The following is a 25,084-nucleotide window of genomic DNA, read 5'->3' on the forward strand; positions in this document are numbered from 1 at the left end:
GCATAGCGGCATCCTGAAGTTTCATCTGTTGCTAAGACTGGGAGCGTGTACGGATGCCAAACCATGCTTCAAGGAACACACACACACACACACACACAGAATTATTCAATTTATTGTTAGTTTCTGGTTTATTTTATTTCGCTTTTCTGCCACTTTTGGCTAATCGGGACGATGAGGATGATTTTTTTTAGTTTTAAGTCCACTTTTATGCAGGCTAATTGGGACTGGACCTACAGTTTAAAATGAGATCTGAAACACTGTGTTTGTCTACTGAGTATCGAAACAGGGACCTGTAGATTTCAAGGCGACGATGTTACATTTACACAATTGATTGTCTCCGTGAATTTTTCAATATTTAAAATTAAAATTCTGGTTGATTGTTATGATGTAGTTCCAAATGAAAACTTTTATCTTGAGATTTGTACATATTCGGAAATACTTTGAATTGTTACAACAGACAATAGTGAGTAGTAAATAGCTATTTCCGGAAATAATTTAATTTTAATTATAATCATTTAATGACTAATTGCAACGGAATGTTACCGTTTTCCATTCGTTGCTTTCCAGATAGAAAAAATAGTGAAAAAGTAACAAGCAATTCCAGATTACTATTTAGTTTCTGAGCAACTTTTCAGCTGTCGAGCCAGGGTGAGCTCTGAAGCGAGTAGTCTTTTTTGCAGGTCGCTGTCCTGCGCGCGGATTCAAATCCACAAAAATCTCTTCTTGTCTCTGGCGGTCAGCAACTCCCTCTGGTTACTGTGGTACGACGTGGTCGTGGACGACTTGGCAGTCCTTGAAGCGAACGGGGTAAGTATGTTTTGTTTAGTTTACTTACCAACATGATATTATTGTTTACTGTTCTTTTTTTTAATGAAACTGAATCAGTATGACATTTCAGTCACAATCTATTTCAATTGGTAATTCAGTTTTCATCAACTCAGGCAATAGGTGATGTTGAGGAAGTTGAGGAAAAATCCTTTTTTTTCCTAGTGTCCGAAGACGAGGCCCAACATATATGTTCATTTTGGGTCATTGTAGGCCAGAAAAAGGTGGGTTTTATTTGTCCTTTTTTGTCTTTTTCGGCGTTTTTGACTTATTGGTCCTTTTTTAGCCTTTTTTTTTAGGTCTTAACGGCTTTTTTTTGCAACTTCACCTTCTTTCGACTACGTTTTGTGAAAAAATGAAACTAGTGCTTGAAAAAAAACCAAATTATGTACAAGATAAGGGAAATATTGAAAGGAGAAAATTTTGATGTGATTGTTTTTGAAGAGGAATTTTCACCATGAGATCTCACTTGCTTCCGTTGATTGTAGAGAAGTTTCTCGATGTTTCGTAACGTGTTGTCTGAAACCCGACGATCCTTTACACTTAAGAACCTGGAAATGACTATTGTGATATACTGCAATGCCAACTGAGATAAGGTTTCCGAAGTCCTATTTCTGTAACCCTAGTGTGGTTAGGCCAAATATGATTTTTCAAATTATGTTAATCTAAAAAATATATAATGTCTGAAAGAAGATGCATTTCATTCATATAGTTTTTTCGCACGATGTGTTCCATACCACTAGAAATTTTTATTTTTTATTCATTTAATATGTAATTAAAACTGAAGTTATTAATTAATTTGGATCACATTTATACGTCCTTTTTTCCGTTTTTAGGTACTTTTTTATATTTTTAGATCTTTTATAGGTCTTTTTTTGGCAATTTATAGGTCTTCAACTTCCAAGCCCTAGTGATGTACCACTGAATTAATCTTAAGGCTGTACTAAGGCAAGATTGTGATAAGTTTTCGATAACAGATGGCAGCACCGTGACAGTCATGCCAACTGAAGAAGTGAATAGATTTTTAAAAAGACTTTTTTTTTTTGTTTACAGTAGAGGAATATAAAAGTATTCTCATTTTTAAAAATACACACAAACATATAATATAACATTTTTTTAGCCCGTTTGTAAAATTCCGAAACATATCTGCCGAAAAGAAGGATCAGAAGTCATTATGATTTGAACGCACTTTCACTTTAGTTTGATTAATATAGTACTAATAGGTGGAGCACGTAATAAGTAGCCGGGCTCCACAGTAAACCATGGCGGCGTTTATTGTTAATTTAAGCTGGGAACATTTCCAGTTTCACATATGGCAAGTGTGTGTATGTTCCCAACGAACCTTTGGAAGGAAACGATTATTGTAATAACTGTGATAATGGTAATAATAATATACATCATCCAATTGCTCGTTGTTTCAGTTTTGGGCTATTTTTTCGTGGCTCACCCTGTATTTTTCATTCTGCTACCATTACTTACAATAATAGGTACAGGCTTCAAACCAAGGGAGGAAATACGTAGAATTATAAATTTATAAGCACGGACATAATGCATTATTAACCAAATGAAAACGAAGCAATTGCTTTTGTGTCTTACAGAACAATATGGCGGTCTTTGATGTCGTTCAGAGCAATTAGAAAGTTAAAACGCAGCGGCCGCATAATCAGGCAGGCGGCGCAAAAACACTGCCCTGTAAAACTTTTGGCGGAGGCAGCTGACAGTGTTTGCGTCAAAAATTATGAAAAATTGAAAACACACTCTTTCCGTTGGTTCATATTTGATGCGCTGGCCAGCCAAACATTAAGCCCCGCTCGCTTTGATTGTAAAAGCTGCTTATTCAAATGGGAGTACCTCCACTATTTTTAGGCATGTGCGTTCCTGGACTGTGACTTCCATTAGCTTCCTCCTCATTGGAAACCTTATTTTTTAAATATTGTTCAGGCATGTTCTAATTTGGAACTCCTAAGTTTCCTTGAACCTACATCTTGACCAATAAGAGAAATGGAATTTTCAATCGACCGGAAAGGGTTAGGGTGATGCAATCAGCTGTTTGCCGTGTAATCCTGCCCCTGCGTTGCTATTATGTGCGGCATAATATAATATCTATGGCCCATTTATTTAGAATGTTGTATTATCGCAGTATTTTTTTTAAGCTCAAAATGTGTTAATATTCGTGCAAATGCCACAATTAGCATTTTATCCCAAATTCGCGATATATATTAAAACTATTTAGAATATGTCACTGTACATACAGTACACGAACACTTTTTGGCAACGATTAACAATTATTATTATTATTATTATTATTATTATTATTATTATTATACAGAAACGTTCAAGGCTCCAGCGGGTTGCTTTATGAAAAAAATTCTCACTTTTTGATATCTTTCTTATATTTGTATTATTTTTTTCCTCTTACTGTTTTATTTCTGAATTTTCACATTTCTTCCTAGCTCTTAGAATTGAGCCCATGTAAGCGCTCATGTTCTCGTGTGCATACCTTTCTCCCTCTACACATGTGGCATATCCATTCTTCACGTAATAAAAGCGTTGTTGAAGCGAGAGCCATCTGGTGAGAGAAAAAAAAACAATTCTTCAGTGAACCACGCTCTGCCGTGGGAAGAGTTGACCCAACAGAAGCTCCCTCTCGTGGACAATTGAACCCAGCCCATAAACCAGATTATTTTCCTCTACGTGCATCTTCTCTGCTTATCAAACATTTATTCAGATGTATTCACAAAGTGTCGACGCTGATATCTCGCCTTCTTTTCAAATTGAAAACAGGGCCGCTTCAAACTGTTACCAGGTTCCCGCGTTATGAAACGGCGGGGGCGATAGTGGCTCCTCGCAACGGATGGCTTGTCGGAATGAATTGACGTGCCATTGGTTGGCGTCTATGGGTGGTTATATTGGATTTTCACCCTCTATCTGGCAACACTGAAAAAAAGAAGTTATTTCGAAATCTAGACAAGGTGGCCCATAATTCTTTTTCTTCTTCTTCCTAAGTGCACCATTCCGAGACTGATTTACTCAAGTATTTGTTCCTTGGCCTTCTCTTATTTCTTTGTTTCACATTCCTTCTTTAGGAAGGTATGCATTGGTATTGATTTATTACCCTATGCACCAGTGGCGTATTTTCCATCTTTCACCGCCTGTAAACCAACTCTTCTCATATATATTTAATACATCTAGCTTTAATATAGGGTGTACATAAAGTCCGATAACACTTTCAAAATTTTTTTGTAAAGAAACTATTAGCATTACTAAGTGATACAGTACATTAGTTGAACGAGCAAAGTCGTATTTTTTTTCTTTTGTATTGCGGATGTTCCCTGCAGTTCCATTTCTCGCCGCTAGATGGTGGCAAATTCAAGATATTTGTTTCTGGAGGTTAAACATTTGTGTGTGTTACATTTTGATAAAACAAAGAGTGCTAAAGATGTCCAACGGAAATTTAGGAGCAAAAACAAGCAGGAAGGACAAATTCACGAAGTCGTCTTCTCTCTGCTGCAATTCATAGAAAAACGGTTACATTTTTTTGTCTTGGTGATATAACTTGTGCACTATCTGCAGTCAGTACGGTTTCATACACATTTTTTTACGCAAAACAGTCCACAAGTGGTTGGTGACATACCCAACTTACATGAAGCTCTGCGTGTAGATTTCCTCGGGCTCCTTGTAAACACTTCTTCTCACTCGTTCAATGTCACCTTCAATCACGTCTGACCGACCACTTCTTTCCTTTGCAACAAGTTTCCGAAACCAATCATAGATGGCATTCCTGCTTGGTGCTTCTTTGCTCTTTTGTTCCTCAATTTCTGTTCGACATCTTTAGCACTCTTTGTACCAAATCAATGAAGCACTTGGCACGATGTATTTTATTTACATAATGACATATGAGATTTCCACAAAGAAATAACATTGTTTACAAACCAATAAACAAGGGAGTGACATGTCACAATTTGTTACCAGAAGACCATGGATTACATATCACTGCCTGGGCAAATATAAAGTCCTTTATCATCCTTAGTAAGTTCCACACACACTACGTTAACATAAGAGCAACAAATGTCATATTTGCGCATGCTCTTCACTATATATTCCTATGTAAGCCATATTGAGTACACCTTACATACAAGGACGTATTTAGGGGGGGCTCAGGGGGTCCGGACCCCCCCGAAAGATTTATCAAGTATTAAAATTAAATAATGAAAAATGTATTCGTTTAGCCGTTGTTATATAATTTCTTCTGAACTTATTGTAACACAAGGATTATATTGGGATCATACGGCTTTGAAGAACGGAAAGGACGTATTTAGGGAGTCCAGACCCCGCACCCCCTCCCCACCCTTAAGACTTATTAAATATGAAAATTAAATAATGAAAATATACTAGTTTAGCATTTGTTGTATAATTTCCTCTGAAATTATTGGAAGACAAGGATTTATATTGGGATCATACGGCTTTGAAGGACAGGAAGGACGTATTTAGGGGATCCGCCCCCCCCCCACACACACACACACCCAGAAGACTTATTAAGTACGAAAATTAAATAATGAAAAATACGCGTTTAGCATTTGCTGTATAATTTCCTCTGAACTTATTGGAAGACAAGGATTTATATTGGGATCATACGGCTTTGAAGGACAGGAAGGACGTATTTAGGGGGTTCAGAGGCCCTGACACCCCCCCCCCCAAAGACTTACCAAGTACTAAAATTAAGTAATGGAAATATTAGCATTCATTGCATAATCGATGGTTATTAATTTCCTCTGAACTTTTTAGAAGGCAAGGATTATATTGGGATCATACGGCTTTGAATGACATTACAAAGAAGATTTATGTACAATACTACTCAAAATAATATGCATAAGATATTAATCAGAAACTTACTTTTTTCCAACTGCATGTAACATCATTTTTGTTATTCTATAAGTATTCAATTATTCATCTATTTGACATTAATTTCATTGCCAGGGCACTTGTTTTTATGTAAATTATTCTGATCTTAACTACAGGTAAGCCACGTAATGAATAGCTATGCGCTGTTATATCTATATTCTTATACACTCTTTTTACCTATTCGTGTAATAATAATATAATATTAATTTATTTATTGTAATTAGTATTAATTTGATTTAATATAATTATTTAAATTTAAACATTATTCACAGAAACATATTTCTAGATACATGCCTGCTTACATAGTGTTCTTTTTTCCTTCTTTATAAACAGTATTTTAGATTCAAGTCTAAAATAAGTACGTTCTTGTAAAATACATATTATGAGCTATCATAATATGTACCAGACATATAAACACCTATCACTTGGAAGATGCCGTAAGTAATAACTTCCAAATGCAATATTAGATCACGTAAAACACAACCACGAGGTCCAGCACTTTCGCTTCATTGTCTTGAACCTACTATAGGCACAGCCAACAGGTTCAATGACGTCATTCGGACAGTCTAAATGACATACTGACGTCATTTGTTGAATTAACCATGTAACTACTTGGGAACAGCAAATATACCATATTGGGTACTAGGCCATATTGGGTTCAGGTACCTTACAATTAGGACTATAGTCATACTAATAACCTTTTTATAATCTTTCCAGGTGCCTTGCCAGATCCTATACGTTGTGAATCACTACTTTTTGGTGGCCACGTACTTCTGGATGTTCTGCGAAGGGCTGTACCTCCACACGCTACTCGTCATAGCTTTCGTTAACGAACACAGGATGATGATCTACCTGTACGTCATCGGCTGGGGAACACCTGCCATATTCATCACTATTTACGCTTCGTTAAGGGCCTCATACCCTGAAGAAACCCTGCAGTAAGCATAATAATGTGTTTATTTTATTATCTCATGAAAGTACTATAAAATAAAAGATTAACAGTTTGACACTGATTTTCAACCCGTTTCTAAAATATCACATTGTTTTCCACAATTTTGAGTTCTAACGTATGATTTGAAAAAGGAATACTAATGATATGAAAAAGTAAATATTTGTTTCATAGCTGACAAAAATCGTTCAGAGTTTGTAAGTTCAACACATGAAAAGTTATATCAATTTTAAAGCTGGATGAAAAAATTATATTCAGTTTTTCAACTTTGTGAGTTCTCTCATCCTCAAACCACTTATAATATACTTATAGTTATTTATGGGTCCCGGGTTCGATACTCGGTGGAGGCACATAGTAGTTCGGATCCAACTTTGAACTGTAGGTCCAGTCCCGATTAGCTTTTCTGTGCGTAAAGTGGACTTAAATTCAAACTCAAGCTTATAGTTACTTATTTTTTTTCACATAAATTAAAGTTTACACTTTCAACATTTCAAGTAAAGTTAAGAGGTCATTGTCTTTTCTTTTAATTTAGGTTCTTTTTTTATAGATTTAGGTATAAAAATTATTAAAAATCATGAGTTATTTTAATAGGGTATTATTTGAAAGTTTTGTCATTTATTAGATTTCTTATTATATTTTACCCAAAAAATTTAATTCATCATCATCCACTGTATCAAGATCAGGGTGAATAAATATCATGATTTTTATTTAAGAAATCATTTTTGGTGATTTTTTTATATAAATCTATTTTTTTTAATTTGCTTAAATTGCTTGTATGGTTTTTTGCACCATACATATAGATATATATTTTTTTCTTTTACAGAAAGGCTTTTTCTGATAAACGGCCCTGTAAAATATTTGAACAGTTAGATTAAAGTATATGTAAATGTACATTCTTCTGTTTCTGATACTGTGTCTGAACCTGCTATGGAAATGTTTGTTGAGTATGTTAATTAAACTATAATAATTTCAGTAACTTTTCTTCCATTGAATATAAAACATTCTAGATGTACTACAGAGCATTCCCTGACATTCGCTACGAGACTCGGCGGCAAGCGGCCCGGCATCAGCGCTTGTCTTTCCCGGTGAACGTGTCCGCGACAGTCGCTTATATTAAACCTCGTAAAAATGTTTAGAGTAACAGGGTCAGTTCTGAATAAAAATGGAAAGAAAAATGGGGAAATAAAGTATACAAAGACAATCCGCACACCATATGCGAGTTAAAAGAGGGTATTGTACGAAAAATCTGGAGAATTACAGTACACGAACTTGCACGTGTAAATGCCAATTTCGTTCGGAGAAGCCAGGAATGTGTTGCAGCAGAGGAACATTATTTTCAACACCTTCTGTAGTCAAGGTTAGTACACAATATGAAAACTGTAATTTCAATAGCCGACTCTAGCGACTGTCGCTGACCCGTTCACCGGGAAAGACAAGCGCTGATGCCGGGCAGCTTGCCGCCAAATCTCGTAGCGAATGTCAGGGAATGCTCTGTATATAATAGGAACTTAAAATATTTTTATAGTCTCTGTAGCTGAATTTTGGCAATCTTTTTAATGATAGTTTGCCATGTTTATTTACAGTTTAATTATACTGTTTATGGTTTAACATGATTTGTATTTTGTATATTATACTACACAAAATGTTTGCTATTTTTGCCTATGGAAATTATTGAATTTTAAATCAAGATTAATTTAAGTGTACTTACATTTTACATTTCACTTCGTATGAGCTTCACCACATCAGTACATATATTTTGTTCCCTTTCTTTTTCTTTCTTAGAGCCTAATGAACACCATTAAATGATGACGAGATTAATGTACTTTCACCAAAAGTGATTTTGATATCCACAAAATCCTTATGTGCATTATTGTATTATTTATTTCATGAAAGTGATATATATCAGTGATTTTTTTAAAATCACCTGATTTTAATCTTGATTTAAATCAACCTTGTTTACAGTAGCGTATACTGAGTCCAATATCTGGGCTATCTCACTATGTCACTGGTCCTAGACTATGATTAGTAATAAATTTACCAACTCATAAGAAATCAGGTTGCCAACTCATAGGAAATCAGGTTGCCAACTCATAAGAAATCAGGTTGCCAACTCATAGGAAATCAGGTTGCCAACTCATAGGAAATCAGGTTGCCAACTCATAGGAAATCAGGTTGCCAACTCATAGGAAATCAAGTTACCAACTCATAAGAAATCAGGTTGCCAACTCATAGGAAATCAAGTTACCAACTGATAAGAAATCAGGTTGCCAAATCATAGGAAATCAAGTTGCCAACTCATAAGAAATCAGGTTGCCAACTCATAAGAAATCAGATTGCCAACTCATAGGAAATCAGGTTGCCAACTCATAGGAAATCAGGTTGCCAACTCATAGGAAATCAGGTTGCCAACTCATAGGAAATCAGGTTGCCAACTCCAGAATCACCATCATGATCTCACCGATATGAATAATAAAATTTACAATTTCTGATCGATTTTTCTCCTGTATTTTATTCTCTAGACTTTAGGCTTCGCAGATAGCCTAGCTAGCCTAGAATATACGCTCCTGCTGGTTTAAATCAATCCACCTCTATCAAGATCTACCACTCTGCTTTCTTTCTCCAGGTGCTGGATGTCGGAGAGCGTTTTCCAGTGGGTTCTTTCGGGGCCCGTCTGTCTCTCCATCTTCGCCAACCTCGTCTTCTTGATCAACATTGTTCGCCTCCTCCTGACGAAGCTCCGGGGGCACCCATCCAGCCCAAAGAGGAGTTCCCGGAAGGATTCGAAGCCGGGATCTCGGAGGGGCAACCGGAACGCCTCCGGGACACGGAGGGACATCAACGCCCAATCGGAGATCACCCGGAAAGCGATCAAGGCCACCATTATCCTCATCCCGCTCTTTGGGCTCCAGTATATCCTCATCCCTTTCCGGCCCGAAGCAGGATCCAAGTACGAGAAGATTTACCAAATTTTATCGGCCGTCGTCGTGTCGTTTCAGGTAAGGTCATGGTCGCTTTCATCAGCATGTAAACACCTTCAATAACGTATCAAATTTCGGCAACCCTAACTGGTAGAGATTCGCACCGGGTTTTCTGCATTATTAAATCACATCTACAAGTTATCCGAGGGCTGATCAATACGTATCATTCTACAGAATGATGGAATCGAACCAACCTCTCCCAATAGATTAAATGGAAAATGTAGCTATTCACCATTCGTCCTCGTTAATGATGAGACCACTTCTCCTCATGATAAGTTGGATGCTTGGCTGCGAAAGGTACAACTGAAATACAATATCTAAATATTCTACTAGAAATGGCAAGTAGTCACTCGTTTGATTTTGTGAACCTTTGAACTTGAATCATGCATGTTAGTTAGGATAATTACCTGTCTACGCTTAGAAGAACGATGACGATTATTAGGAAACGCAGAGTAAAATAAACTGAGCTCTCTCTAGGCTTCTTACGTAGTTCACCTAAGTCAGCCTGACTCCTGTCCTTCTCTCCTTTTCCAAGTCCTGTTGCCTCTCTCTAATCCAAACCAAAAGTGAGGCCCTTGCCAGTCTGTCCGTCCTTCTCAACACCTCTCTCTGCAGACTTCCTATACGCTGATGATTCAGTTTTTACCTTCCTCCTCATGTAAGCTGCTTCTTGTTTACCTCATGCAAACCTTGCAGCCCCAATAAATCAGGAAGTGGAAATCTGCGTAACACACGACTGTGCATAGTTCCAATACCTGAGAGGACTGGACAGCTGGTGTAAAGAAGTGAACTGAAGCTTAGAGAAAGTTAAAATAAAAAATAAAGAATAATACTATGGATTGATAGGAATAAAAGAATGATCATTAATTCTTTTTTTTACAATTCGTACCTTTACTCATCCACACAATTTTGAAGTTTCTTTTAAGTACTCTCCATTGGATGCGATATACGAGGGCCGTACCGAAAGTAGTTCAAAAGTGGTCATAACCTCTTTATTAACTGATGTAGATCGTTCAAATTGCACATGTAATTGGAGTGACTCTTCCTCTATACAAACCAGCTACTCAACATAGTTTCCATTTAATGCGATGCATTTGCGCCATCTTTGAACCAAACTCTCGAATCCTCTTTGAAAAAAGTCCAGTGTGCACTGTCCGACATCCACAGAAGGCTATAGAATGTGTAGCATTGACAAGAGCAATGTGCACAGGTGGATGAAGAAGTTTACAGAAGGGGAAACCAGCATTGAAGACAAACCGCGCAGTGGGAGACCATCAACTGCGACCACTGACACGAATGGTCAGCGAGTGGATGAGTTGATTGCGCGTCATTCTCCTAGATTTCCTGGAATGCGGCAGTACCATAAACAGCGAGCGGTACATTGAGACACTCCATAAGCTTAGAGAAACCATTAGGAGGAAGAGACCGTACAAGAATCTGAAAGCGATCCACATTCACCATGACAATGCGCGATCACACACCTCTTTGGCAACAAATCAGGTGATCGGCAAAATGGGCTGGTCCGTGGTCCCCCATCCACTGTACAGCCAAAGCTGGCACCCTCAGACTTCTACTTCTTTAGTCCCATGAAGGATAGTCTTCGGGCACAACGATTTGATGACACAGACGAGGTGAAAGTGGTTGTGAAGAAGTGGATGTCGGGCAGTGCACACTGGACTTTTTCCAAAGAGGATTCTAGAGTTAGGTTCAACAATGGCGCAAATGTATCGCTTTAAATGGAGACTATGTTGAGTAGCTGTTTTGTATAGAGGAAGAGTCACTCCAACTATATTTGCAATTTGAACGATCTACATCAGTTAATAAAGAGGTTATGACCACTTTCGCATTACTTTCGGCACGACCCACTTACTTGTCGCAGTGTTTTTGTCAGTTTTCAAAGACACGCTGGAAGCAGTTCTTTGATAGGTCCTTCATACGCCTCCATTGCTTCTGATGATGGAAAATGCTTCCGGCGAAGTCTTTGCTGTTGGCTCTCCGGATCAAAATGATGTAGCCAAGTTTCATCTCCAGTTACTACTTTTGAAAGAAACTCCTCGTCTTCCTGAAACATCATCTCAAACCGCGAGCAAACTCGCACGCCAAAGTCGTGTTGTTTGGATATGAACAATCTTGGAAACCACCGCGCGCGCGAACACACATAAACACACACACACACACGTTACTTTTTGTTACCAACGTGTGGGTGTCACCCAATGAAATTTCAGAATTAATTTTCAGTTTTCACGTTCATGTGTGTGGGAACAGTGGCGTGCACGTGTGTTGGATGTTTTTCTATGGATTATTTTCGTTCAATGCATTAATATAATTGTAAAATATAGAATTTGCAGTTATGAAACAGTGAAAATATAAAACAAGTCCGTCATGTTCGTTCCCGTACAACATTAAATAAAGGAACATAACGTGGACCTAGTAGCATTATTCCATGTCAAGAACACAAGGCATTACTTCCGACCATTCCTCTTTGGCATCACTGCTCAATTTACAGAGATCTACCCGTGAATGTTATACAAGCCGCAGAATTGCAATGTTGGTTGGGTTGTCTATACACAAGGCGCTTGGTGATCAGACATCGAGGGTTTACTTCAATGCTCCTTAAATAGGGTTGTTACAACCCAGAAGTTTCCGTGACTGTACATATCGTCGTATGAAACCCAGAAGAACTTAATTCCAGAAAAGCTGTTTTCAGTTTAGTTTAAATAAACTCCTCTGAAGAGCTCTAAGAGTCGAACATATTCCTAACAATACATTATTTCCTCTGTCCTCTAAATTTTTTCTTACGTCTCTCTGGTTTTCATACGCTGATGTTAACCCTAGATATACCGGATGGCCAGAATTAAAGTTACCCAACTCAGAGCCCTCTGTAGCTTGTTTGAGGCATCGTAGAACTCTCAAATTTGGTGAATCCACTATGCAGACCATGGGGAAGAGGATGGCGATAAAAAAGTTCAATTTTTCGCCACCAGGTTGAACTGTGGGGCTGTACTTCCATGATGGGTTGTAATAATGACGTAAACTTCTCCAATTGGTTATGGATTGGCCTTTACCTTGCAATCTTGCAATAAACGAGAGATTATTTTCTCGCAACTTCCAGTCACTAACAAATGTCTTTCTAATGAATAACTCAGCTAAATCACTTAACGTGATTATTTGTACAACCCATCATGGAAGTACAGCGCCACATTTCAACCCGGTGGCGGAAAATTGAACTATCTTTTTTTAACGCCATCACCAAATTTCAGAGTTCTACGATGCCTCAAACAGGCTACAGAGGGCTCTGAGTTGGGTAACTTTAATTCTGGCCACCAGGTATTTATTCATTATAACGTTATATCTATATATTTACATTACAACATACTTGGAAACTTTACATTACGTTACAATAGACCGTTTGTCGCATGCGCAGCGGTGGCTCTAGGAACCAGTAGGAAAACAAATTGGGTAATAGAGAAAATTAGATCAATAGTTACACATACATATTAGAACATGGAGATTCTAACAAAACATACACTAAATGTTAATGTTTTGTAAGAAGAAAATACATTTCAATTTCAATTGAAGTATTATCTGTATTGTCAATAAATTATAAATATTTCTCTTTCAGGGTCTCTGCGTTGCTTTCCTCTTCTGCTTTCTAAACGGAGAGGTACGTATAATACAGTATTAAACTTATTGTAGTCATTAATGCAATCGAACGGCTTGGTGCAACAACATGACAAGTCACATCCGGTCAAATTTTCACTAGAGTGATTTTTCTACTGTTTGGGACATCCCTTATTTTTATTATTCCGTTAATGTTTGCCAGCCTTCATAATTTTTGCAACACATATTTTATCTCTTCCCTGACTCAATCGGAAATAAGTTTTAAGTGTTACTTCACTCAAATTCAATTATTTTCTAAAATAATGCACACACACTTTTGGGACTTGTCATGTTCTTGTCCTTATAATTAACCAACTTAATGTCACGCGACAACAATATGATAAGCTTTTAAGGTGTGTAACAAGCTGTTTTTGTTATGGTACGAAGACACCCGATGGGTTTCAGATTTAAACGTCATCTACTTGATACTGCATACCCATTCACTTCGAGCACTGCATATCATCACTCATCTTCATCTTCGCGATTAGCCAAAAGTGGCAGAAGTCATTTCAAAGTGGAAATAACAATAGTAAAACAGTATACTATGCAGCATAGGCGTAGCTACGGGGTGTGCCTGGTGTGCCATCGTTAATTCCAAACTGAATCATTCCGTTTCACACGGCGTGGACAATGAACACAATAGGATATGTCTAAAACGTACGAAAATTTTCTGCCAGCGGAAGGGTTTGAACCTACGACCATCAGATTGACAATCCTGAACGAGGAGAGGAGATGTAGTGAGGAGAATGGAAAAAGATTCGAGGAGAGATGAGGAAAAAAGAACAAAGAAGAGAAAAGAGGAGGAAAACGAGAGGAGAGGAGAGGAGAGGAGGAGACGAGAAGAGGGAAGTGGAGAGTAGAGTAAAGGAGAGAAAAAGAGAAGAACGAAAAAAGAAAGAATAGTGCAGTGGAATCGGAAATCTAAGACAGGAAAGGAGATAAGAGGAGTGGAGAAGAGTGGGATGGAGATAAGATGCGAGAAAGAGAAAAGTAGGGAAGGCGATATGAGATAAAAGCAGAACGGAAAGAGGGGAGAGAAGAAGGAGAAGGAACTGGAGAGAAGAGGTAGTTGCAGAAAACACCGTCTGAGCGTCAAGAATGGATGCATTGGTCAAATTATAGACATGAAACATTCAATAACATTTTGAAATGTATTGGAGAATATATTAGATCGGTGCGAAATGCCTTTTGGCTGAGGTCAGAGCAAATTAAAATCTTCCATGTAAGATCTTTGATTTTACCTGCGATTACACCACTAAAAAAATGAACGTAATTTTTAATATTTATAAGAATTATTCAATATTTCTCCACTTCTCGGTTCGTTGAAATGGAGATTTTGTAATTCAATATTTCCCCTCCCCCCCATCGTTAATTCCAAACTGAATCATTCCGTTTCACACGGCGTGGACAATGAACACAATAGGATATGTCTAAAACGTACGAAAATTTTCTGCCAGCGGAAGGGTTTGAACCTACGACCATCAGATTGACAATCCTGAACGGTAACCACTACCCTACAACCACTAGTTCCTTAAACCAGGTAGAAGAACCACTACACTACGCCTTTACCTTCGAATGAAACAATAATTCTTTTTAAGTATTCTGTCCCTCAAATATTGTAAATGTCGTAAACACGTATACGTGTAGTTGAACTTTTACTTTAATTTTGATTTGCTTTCTTGTAGTATAACCGATATCTTCGAGATATAATTTTCGAAGTAATTAAAAACGAGAATATTGGTAGTTGTGAAAATGCGAGTTATTTCTTCTAACTTATTATTGTGATTAGACATTACTAATGGAAAATATCTAGAGGCTTGAATATTACAGGACGATGTTCTTTTCCTGTGATACTCGAACAGACAAGATGATTGTTTACTGATGCAAGTCTTGTGTCCAGAACAGTCTTATGAAATGTATTTGCTGTTGCGTAAGATAACACGAAATAATTACACCGTTTGCGAACTACCAAATCTGTGCAACGTTATACGTAAACAGGCGGAAAATTTTATTCATAAAATCACTTCACATTTGACAGTGTTAGTCAAGAGCGACTCCTGGGACACTGTGTTAAGGTGCTGGACTAAATCCTTCTAAATTTTCTTCCTCGAAGAACAACAATTTCTAAGGAAGAGCAAGAGTGATGATTTTTCTTATTTCTTTTAAATGCTTACACTTTCCTTTAATTGGGTTAAAAATAAATAAGAATATTGCTTGCATTTCTGTCATTGACGTAGACCAGAGAGAGAGACAGACAGACAGACAGATATTACAAAATAGTTCAAATAGTGCGAACGCCATTAAAAAGTCATGATAATTCTATGTTGCGTACTTAGAATTATTCATACAATAAAGAACATGTCTAATTGTGAGTTAACAACAAAAAAAAAAAAACAATAATAAAGAGACATTTTCGCATCACGATTGCAGTTCGAAAAAGTCGGGACAGGGATTGAAAGTAACGCACTGTCCTGACTAAATCGGTGAATCGGACGTCTGGTAGCCTTGCATCAATGATTATAAAACTAAAACCACCCAATATTGCAGCTTGAAGACTTTTGCGCAAGAAACAGATTCATTTATACAAGAGAAAAATTGAAATTTTTACACATTTCAAAAATCGACGATGTTATTTTCGTATTTATTTATTTATAGGTTCACAGTTAAATATTTTAGGGTTCGAGGGGGAAGCATGGCCCACATGGCCCCTCCCCTGGGTACTGACTTTACGTAGACAGTGGAAGAGAAATTTTGGAGAACCTTTCTGTTAAATTTAGTATTTACATTCACCTTATGCTCAGATAGGTTAAACCGTTTATTGACAATCGTGAACTTTTCGTTTAATAGATAATATTTAGTTTTAAACGACGGGAGAACATTGGTCGAATTTCCTTTCTTGCTCTTTTGAGAGAATATATACTTCTACAATAGCAATCGCGTTCGGGAACCGTGAAAAAAATGACTTGGTTTTCAAAGGCTTACAAGCTTGGTAGTCTAGCTTGCTCGCGATCAAAGTGACTCACTCACGCTATTCAAGGCCGCTTCTTATCGCTAAACAGTGTACTTCGATGCACAGTGTCTGCACCCAGCACGTTACAAGTGACCAGAGTCGAATTTTAAAGAGAATCTGAAGAATGGTAGATTTCATCAGAGGCGGCTAGGTAGGCACCAGCTCAACATGCAATAGTTTAAGTGATAATTCCTGACAAACAAAAAACCGTATTGAATAATTATTGGGATAGTGATACATGTATCCGCTCTTTTTTAACAATGTAAGCTCGAAGACAATCTGTATTATATTTATTTATATTGGCAACTTGGTCAACCGGAGGTTATTTTATCGCCTTCGATAATCGAATTGTCTGATCGATTATTTTTTGTTTACCAAGGAACATGCCCCATATCAGATTTCCGAGACCGGGTTACGATACTCACTCGTAGCTCCCCAATTTCTTCACGATGGTGGGTTGCCACCGGTCCCATACACAGGCCGAGAACCTAGAGAGTGAGCATAGGCGGACTCGAATCCATGCCGTCCTGCAGTCGGAGGTCACGGAGGAGGACTTTTCTTATTTTACCTTTGGCTAATCGCGACGATGAGGATTAATAATGAATAGAAAAATAAAGAAGGCCACGCACAAAGTAGAGGACGATCTTCAACCTCTTAGGTGACGAGTTCAAGCCTTAAATATGAGGATTTCAACCTTAGACTACCTCAATTTCAAAATTATAAACAAAATGCCTACTTAAACTAAACTTCTCATCAAGGCCAAAATAGTTTGTACCTGTGAAACTACCCCTGAATACAAATTGACATATTTTTCCATTTGAGTAAGAATTAAATGTGTGGCATACAGAGATAGATGATACCTTTTGAGAAACAATTAGCTGTACCCTGTCCCAGCATCTCTGGAGCAAAGCCGCGCATAGCGGAAGAGAAGTGGAGAGAGGGGAGAGGGGATCGAGTGGACAGAGCGAATCAGTGCACGCTGCTGGGAAGGCTGGTAACTGCAGTGGCTTTCCTCCCTCCACGCAATCCCATTCCTCCCAGGTGTTCATCGCTGGTCAGATACTTGTTTTCATTCACCTGCTCCAGAGATAAGTGGGACAGAGTGTAGTTCGCATACATGTAGCAAGTAAAGAAACTTATCCCAGAATGAACATTCCACAGTTTTAAAACGTTTGTTTAAGCAATGAATAACTGGAAACGGATCACACATAATTCCCTTGCCAAAATCTAGTGGTCGAAAATTAATTTCAAGACATTTCATATCTATTCACCATATTCCAAGTTATAAGGAACTATTTTGTAGATGTTCATGAAACCGTTATAAAATTACAAATAAAATATATTCACAAGCTTATATATACTAATACGCAGAAAGAAATTCAGAGTTAAATTTCAAATGCATGTGTATAAAGTCATTCTAGAAGTACAGAGCTATATCCGAGTATTTAACTTCTTTTTTGCAGATAACGTTTACAATATTGAAGCGACAGAATAATTAGGAACAGTAGCTCCAAGAAAACAAAGGGCGTAGTGTATTGGTTGGAGTTCTTGAAAGCATTGCGGTCCCACGTTCGATCCTCCATACTAGATGTTCCTTAAAAAAGAATCCCTTCCATTAAACAAGAGCATGGTAACATTATTTGTAATAGCAGTATATAGCCTAGTGGCTACATTGTTCTGCACATGGAAATTATAAAAAAAATAAACAAATAAATGAATTGACACACGTTAAACGGGATATTTTTATATATAAGATCATGAATTATGATACTCTAACGATAATTGTGTACTGCTTCAAAGACATTGACAAATATTAATGAAATAACTATTTATATGTGTGACAATTCAGGACATGCTAATTTTACCCCTTTTCCCACTTGAGTTCAATGCAACGAAGCAAGGATGTGTAAAAATTTCAATTTTGACCTTTTTTATTTTTCTATTCATTATTCATCCTCATCGTCGCGATTAACCAAATGTAAAATAAGAAAAGTCCTCCTCTGTGACCTCCGACTGCAGGACGGCATGGATTCGAGTCCGCCTATGCTCACTCTCTAGGTTCTCGGCCTGTGTATGGGACCGGTGGGAACCCACCATCGTGAAAAAATTGGGGAGCTACGAGTGAGTAGCGTAACCCGGTCTCGGAAATCTCCTATGGGGCATGTTCCTGGGTAAACAGAAAATAATCGATCAGACAATTCGATTATCGAAGGCGATAAAATAACCTCCGGTTGACCAAGTTGCCAATATAAATAAATGGAATACAGATTGTTAAAAAGGAGCGGATACATTTATCACTATCCCAATAATTATTCAATACGGTTTTTTGTTTGTCAGGAATTATCACTTAAACTATTGCATGTTGAGCTGGTGCCTACCTAGCCGCCTCTGATGAAATCTACCATTCTTCAGATTCTCTTTAAAATTCGACTCTGGTCACTTGTAACGTGCTGGGTGCAGACACTGTGCATCGAAGTACACTGTTTAGCGATAAGAAGCGGCCTTGAATAGCGTGAGTGAGTCACTTTGATCGCGAGCAAGCTAGACTACCAAGCTTGTAAGCCTTTGAAAACCAAGTCATTTTTTTCACGGTTCCCGAACGCGATTGCTATTGTAGAAGTATATATTCTCTCAAAAGAGCAAGAAAGGAAATTCGACCAATGTTCTCCCGTCGTTTAAAACTAAATATTATCTATTAAACGAAAAGTTCACGATTGTCAATAAACGGTTTAACCTATCTGAGCATAAGGTGAATGTAAATACTAAATTTAACAGAAAGGTTCTCCAAAATTTCTCTTCCACTGTCTACGTAAAGTCAGTACCCAGGGGAGGGGCCATGTGGGCCATGCTTCCCCCTCGAACCCTAAAATATTTAACTGTGAACCTATAAATAAATAAATACGAAAATAACATCGTCGATTTTTGAAATGTGTAAAAATTTCAATTTTTCTCTTGTATAAATGAATCTGTTTCTTGCGCAAAAGTCTTCAAGCTGCAATATTGGGTGGTTTTAGTTTTATAATCATTGATGCAAGGCTACCAGACGTCCGATTCACCGATTTAGTCAGGACAGTGCGTTACTTTCAATCCCTGTCCCGACTTTTTCGAACTGCAATCGTGATGCGAAAATGTCTCTTTATTATTGTTTTTTTTTTTTTGTTGTTAACTCACAATTAGACATGTTCTTTATTGTATGAATAATTCTAAGTACGCAACATAGAATTATCATGACTTTTTAATGGCGTTCGCACTATTTGAACTATTTTGTAATATCTGTCTGTCTGTCTGTCTCTCTCTCTGGTCTACGTCAATGACAGAAATGCAAGCAATATTCTTATTTATTTTTAACCCAATTAAAGGAAAGTGTAAGCATTTAAAAGAAATAAGAAAAATCATCACTCTTGCTCTTCCTTAGAAATTGTTGTTCTTCGAGGAAGAAAATTTAGAAGGATTTAGTCCAGCACCTTAACACAGTGTCCCAGGAGTCGCTCTTGACTAACACTGTCAAATGTGAAGTGATTTTATGAATAAAATTTTCCGCCTGTTTACGTATAACGTTGCACAGATTTGGTAGTTCGCAAACGGTGTAATTATTTCGTGTTATCTTACGCAACAGCAAATACATTTCATAAGACTGTTCTGGACACAAGACTTGCATCAGTAAACAATCATCTTGTCTGTTCGAGTATCACAGGAAAAGAACATCGTCCTGTAATATTCAAGCCTCTAGATATTTTCCATTAGTAATGTCTAATCACAATAATAAGTTAGAAGAAATAACTCGCATTTTCACAACTACCAATATTCTCGTTTTTAATTACTTCGAAAATTATATCTCGAAGATATCGGTTATACTACAAGAAAGCAAATCAAAATTAAAGTAAAAGTTCAACTACACGTATACGTGTTTACGACATTTACAATATTTGAGGGACAGAATACTTAAAAAGAATTATTGTTTCATTCGAAGGTAAAGGCGTAGTGTAGTGGTTCTTCTACCTGGTTTAAGGAACTAGTGGTTGTAGGGTAGTGGTTACCGTTCAGGATTGTCAATCTGATGGTCGTAGGTTCAAACCCTTCCGCTGGCAGAAAATTTTCGTACGTTTTAGACATATCCTATTGTGTTCATTGTCCACGCCGTGTGAAACGGAATGATTCAGTTTGGAATTAACGATGGGGGGGAGGGGAAATATTGAATTACAAAATCTCCATTTCAACGAACCGAGAAGTGGAGAAATATTGAATAATTCTTATAAATATTAAAAATTACGTTCATTTTTTTAGTGGTGTAATCGCAGGTAAAATCAAAGATCTTACATGGAAGATTTTAATTTGCTCTGACCTCAGCCAAAAGGCATTTCGCACCGATCTAATATATTCTCCAATACATTTCAAAATGTTATTGAATGTTTCATGTCTATAATTTGACCAATGCATCCATTCTTGACGCTCAGACGGTGTTTTCTGCAACTACCTCTTCTCTCCAGTTCCTTCTCCTTCTTCTCTCCCCTCTTTCCGTTCTGCTTTTATCTCATATCGCCTTCCCTACTTTTCTCTTTCTCGCATCTTATCTCCATCCCACTCTTCTCCACTCCTCTTATCTCCTTTCCTGTCTTAGATTTCCGATTCCACTGCACTATTCTTTCTTTTTTCGTTCTTCTCTTTTTCTCTCCTTTACTCTACTCTCCACTTCCCTCTTCTCGTCTCCTCCTCTCCTCTCCTCTCCTCTCGTTTTCCTCCTCTTTTCTCTTCTTTGTTCTTTTTTCCTCATCTCTCCTCGAATCTTTTTCCATTCTCCTCACTACATCTCCTCTCCTCGTCTATCCTATCTTTCTTCTCTCCTCTACTTTTCCTCTTCTCCTTTCGCTTTCTCTTTCTCCTCTCCTTTGTGACCTTTCGTTTCCTCTCACCTCTTTTCCTTACTGTAGACTCATCAGCGATGAAATACTAGAAAACCTATTTTTTTTTCTTTCAGAAAAGAATTTTGTCATTTGCGATATAATAGTGATATTTTTAATAATTTTATACAATAATACTTGTTTATATTTCTTTCGCGTGTTTTATAAATATCTATTGTGCATGTGGCAACCCTGAAATTGAGCCTAACTCTGCACGCAACCCACCAACGGCTTGTGAAAATTGGGTTGCCTAGTTTAAAATGTCGTTGTCCTAAAACTTTTGAGAGACACTGTACAAACGTGTGCATTATCGCTGATAAAGCGAGTGTCTATAGTTTTTCGATTTTTTGATGTCATTGGAGAAAGAAGATATCTACTGCATTCTACTCTGTACTGCTGCGCTTTTCTTCTATACCTGTCACAAGCTGCACATGTGAGAGAGCTTTCTCCAACCTTACCCAAGTTAAAACTAAATTAAGAGCAACTCAGAAGCAGGGTAGATTGGAAGCCCTGCTCTTGCTTTTTTTTTTTTTTTGAACAGGACAAAGCTTAGTCTATTGATGTAAATGAAGTTATTGATGAGTTTAAGAACATTGTACCTTTTGACAGACGTCTCTTGTTATAGATGACGTGTATTTTGATGTATTTGTTTGTATCATTTATGAACATTTTGTGTGTGTGTGTAATTTCTATGCAATTTGATTTTTTCCTCCTACATCTATTCAGAAATTTTCAACACTGTCATTTAGTGAATTTACGTATATTCCTTTACAAACATCAGTGCAGTTAAAGAGCCAAGTGATTGTGTTGCAAAATATGCTATTAAAAAGGTACAAGACCTCATTTTTTTCTTTGTGCACACCCAAATATAAAGTTCTAGCTACGTCTATGCTATGCAGTGTTAAACGAAACAAATCAGTACAACTATTAAAGAGTTACGTGTCACACTAACATTAGCAGAATATTTGGTAGGTTGGTGTTAAAGAACGAATAGGAACTGGAGATATCTATTTGGTTCGAGATGATGATTAACTGATTCGGTAGCCTATGGAATCAGGAACGTTGTGGGGAGTTGCAGTGTGGAAAGTTTCCTTGTTCCATGTTTCATGTCCAGTTCGTGGAGTTGAATACTACATTTCAACATTCCTTTAATAGCCTTGTAGAGTAATTTCATGTCTTCCCTGGTTCTGCAGCATTAAATACGCTTATGTAAACTTTTTAATGTCAACAATAGTACATGTTCATGCTTTAACTCTTCAAAACCCTGCAAAACCTATACAAGGGGCTAACGAAAGAGACATATTCTAGTGAAAGCGCGGCCTGGCAAAAAATATGATCCTGAAATATTTTCACAGTCCACGTAAAGTCTGGTCGCTAACTAGATGGGTAATAAAATCCAGGCATGACCAACCCATTACTTTTTCATTCTTATCTACACACACGGCCATGTGTGAAGCTCATTAGCAACACAGAAGAGTTTGCAAATGCCCGCAAGATAGGTTAATGCATGTGTTCGTCGTACGTCCAGTAATTGTCATTTCCTAATTACATTACACCCGATTACCAACTCTGGCCTTACAGTGTGCCTCCAAACTAGTCCAATAAAACATGCGTAAATCCTGTTAACGCAAACATCGATTTGCTTTCGTAAACCAAGTACCAGCTGAATGCTCGACGTGTGTGAATAGCTTCTGTCTGTGCCATTCCACCCTTCGGTGTGATAACAAGTGTTGTCAGGTCACGTTACTGGGAAAGGGCCAAATCGTGCGGAAATTTTCCCCAATGAACACTGTAAAAACAAAGTTAATATAAACAAGAACGTGAGTTGAGAAATAGTTCATTTCCGATATGTTACTTCTGGTGTTAAAGTATGAATATTTTGCTCGTAACCCTACAGCTTGTAACATAAGGTCTCGCAGCTTTAGTATAGTAGATGCGTTGAGTGGTATGTATGCAGGGTTGGCATGTTTAAAATAAAAGTATTTAAAACAACTTGTTTTAAACGTTAAAAACACATGGCTTTGTTTTTTTACAAATGTTTAAAACATTTAAAACAATGTGTTTTAAACAATTTTTTTTATTTCAGACTTGTTTAAAACACATTTTGATACTTGATGTTTGATAGTTTGTGGTTATTTGCGTGTTTTGTAACTTTGTATTTTCATTCATTCCGTGTCATTTTGTTTATTCTGCACAAAAATCTGTTGAGTGGCTGAAAATGTATAATCAGTTAACAAAGAAACATATCGTAATCATCTCTTTAAAGTGCCTGGGTATGTTTTTTTTTTACAAGTGTTTAAAAAAATTAAAATTGAATACTATATGGATGAATGTCTTATTCCTCACTTAATACACAGTTGTTAATGTTAATATTTTGTTGCATTCACGAAAAAATGTATTCCGAGAAACGGAGCAGCTACCACGTGGATAAAGTGGGGCCTGGCAACTGTGCATTACTTGAAACTTCTTGAACAGCCTACATGCGAGATTTAACTTCTAAGATTAACAAAAATAAGTATTTTAAGAAGTTAGTCAAGCGTTTATAACTAGGAACATAGTCCATCCTTGTATTAGTAACAGATTCCTTATTAATAAGTATTCTTGGCATTATGTATTAAACGTTTTATTTGTTTAAAACATGTTTTTTTCGGTTCTTGTTTAAAACATTGTTTCAAACATTAAAAACATGTTTAAAACAAAAAAAAATGTTTGTTTTGTTTCTTTCGAAAAAAACACAAATTTTGCCAACCCTGTATGTATGTATCACATGCACTATATTCGTACGCGCAAAAATTCTTGCACAGTTCTCATTGCAATAACGAATTTCTGGGGTTACGAGGGCGAGTCAGATTAAAATCTTAAAATAAGACAAAAATTGTATGATACGTAGACCGTATATATTTCAAATTTATAGAACGCATCAACTATTATTTACAAAACAACCTCAAGGCTGTAACTCTCATCACGTGAACTTCAAAACGACATTTTTGTCATTTTAAGATGGCGCCTCCTCCATACACTTACCCCAGTGAAGAGCTGTGGTTTCTTGCCCTCTGGAAGCCTCAAACTTATCGAAATTCTCCCGTAAATCAAAATTCATTATCTCTCTCCATGCTTACCACACAAGTTGTTTTTATTGTGCATCATCGGGACTGGATATACAAATGAATGTGGGGTCCCGGAGCCGCTTTGTGCCTCCACAGAAGATCGAACCCGGAAACCTTTGATTACCAGGTGACAGGATTACCAGTATGCCAACAGGGAGGTCCAAGAAATCTATGTAATCAGTTCTTAATCATTTAAATAAAGAAGGTTTTATATGCTAAAGAGCTATTTACAGCTAATTTCCCCCTAGCTCCTTGAAGCATAGTGTTTTTAGGAAATGAGATGCAGTACAAAAGAACCATATCTGGTTCCGAAACGAGCCGAGTTGGCAACACTGAAAACTTTGCAAAACGACCAATAGATGCAATACTGTACATGAAACCATTGCAGTGAATAGCCTTTTCAAATTTACCTTTTTGCATTAAAAAAAAATACAGTGGTAGGATTCCAATAGTGAGATCTGGAATGGGAGAGGGGCATCTCGTTGTTGACTGAAAAGGTTACAAGAGCAACAATTATAGAGCTCACTCTGGGAAAGCCTCGTGAATAAACTTGTTACAGGAATCGAAGTTCATTGTAACGGAATTGCCAAATGATTAAAGGGGATGTCGCAGGCGAATTGTGCTCTAGAAACAAAATTGATATTTCTATGCTCCACTATAGTATTGACAAACATGTGGGAAAGTTGATATATGTAATAGCAGCTTCTCCGTGGTGGAGAACGCTAGAACTACAGGGGTCCCGGGTTCGAACCCCG

At 37.3% G+C, this 25,084-nt stretch overlaps 1 protein-coding gene across 1 annotated transcript in view; it reads left to right on the forward strand.

The window, feature by feature from the left end:
* LOC145981446 (calcitonin gene-related peptide type 1 receptor-like) overlaps window positions 1-25,084 on the forward strand; it is a 280,055-nt gene that overhangs the window by 237,108 nt on the left and 17,863 nt on the right. The window contains exons 6-8 of the mRNA XM_083114678.1: window positions 681-807; window positions 6,445-6,665; window positions 9,300-9,672. Of these exons, the coding sequence (XP_082970804.1) occupies window positions 681-807; window positions 6,445-6,665; window positions 9,300-9,672 (721 nt within the window). The remainder of the gene's footprint in view (window positions 1-680; window positions 808-6,444; window positions 6,666-9,299; window positions 9,673-25,084) is intronic.

This window comes from Lepisma saccharinum, chromosome 29 (assembly GCF_977018435.1).
Source record: "Lepisma saccharinum chromosome 29, izLepSacc3.1, whole genome shotgun sequence".
NCBI lineage: Eukaryota > Metazoa > Arthropoda > Insecta > Zygentoma > Lepismatidae > Lepisma > Lepisma saccharinum.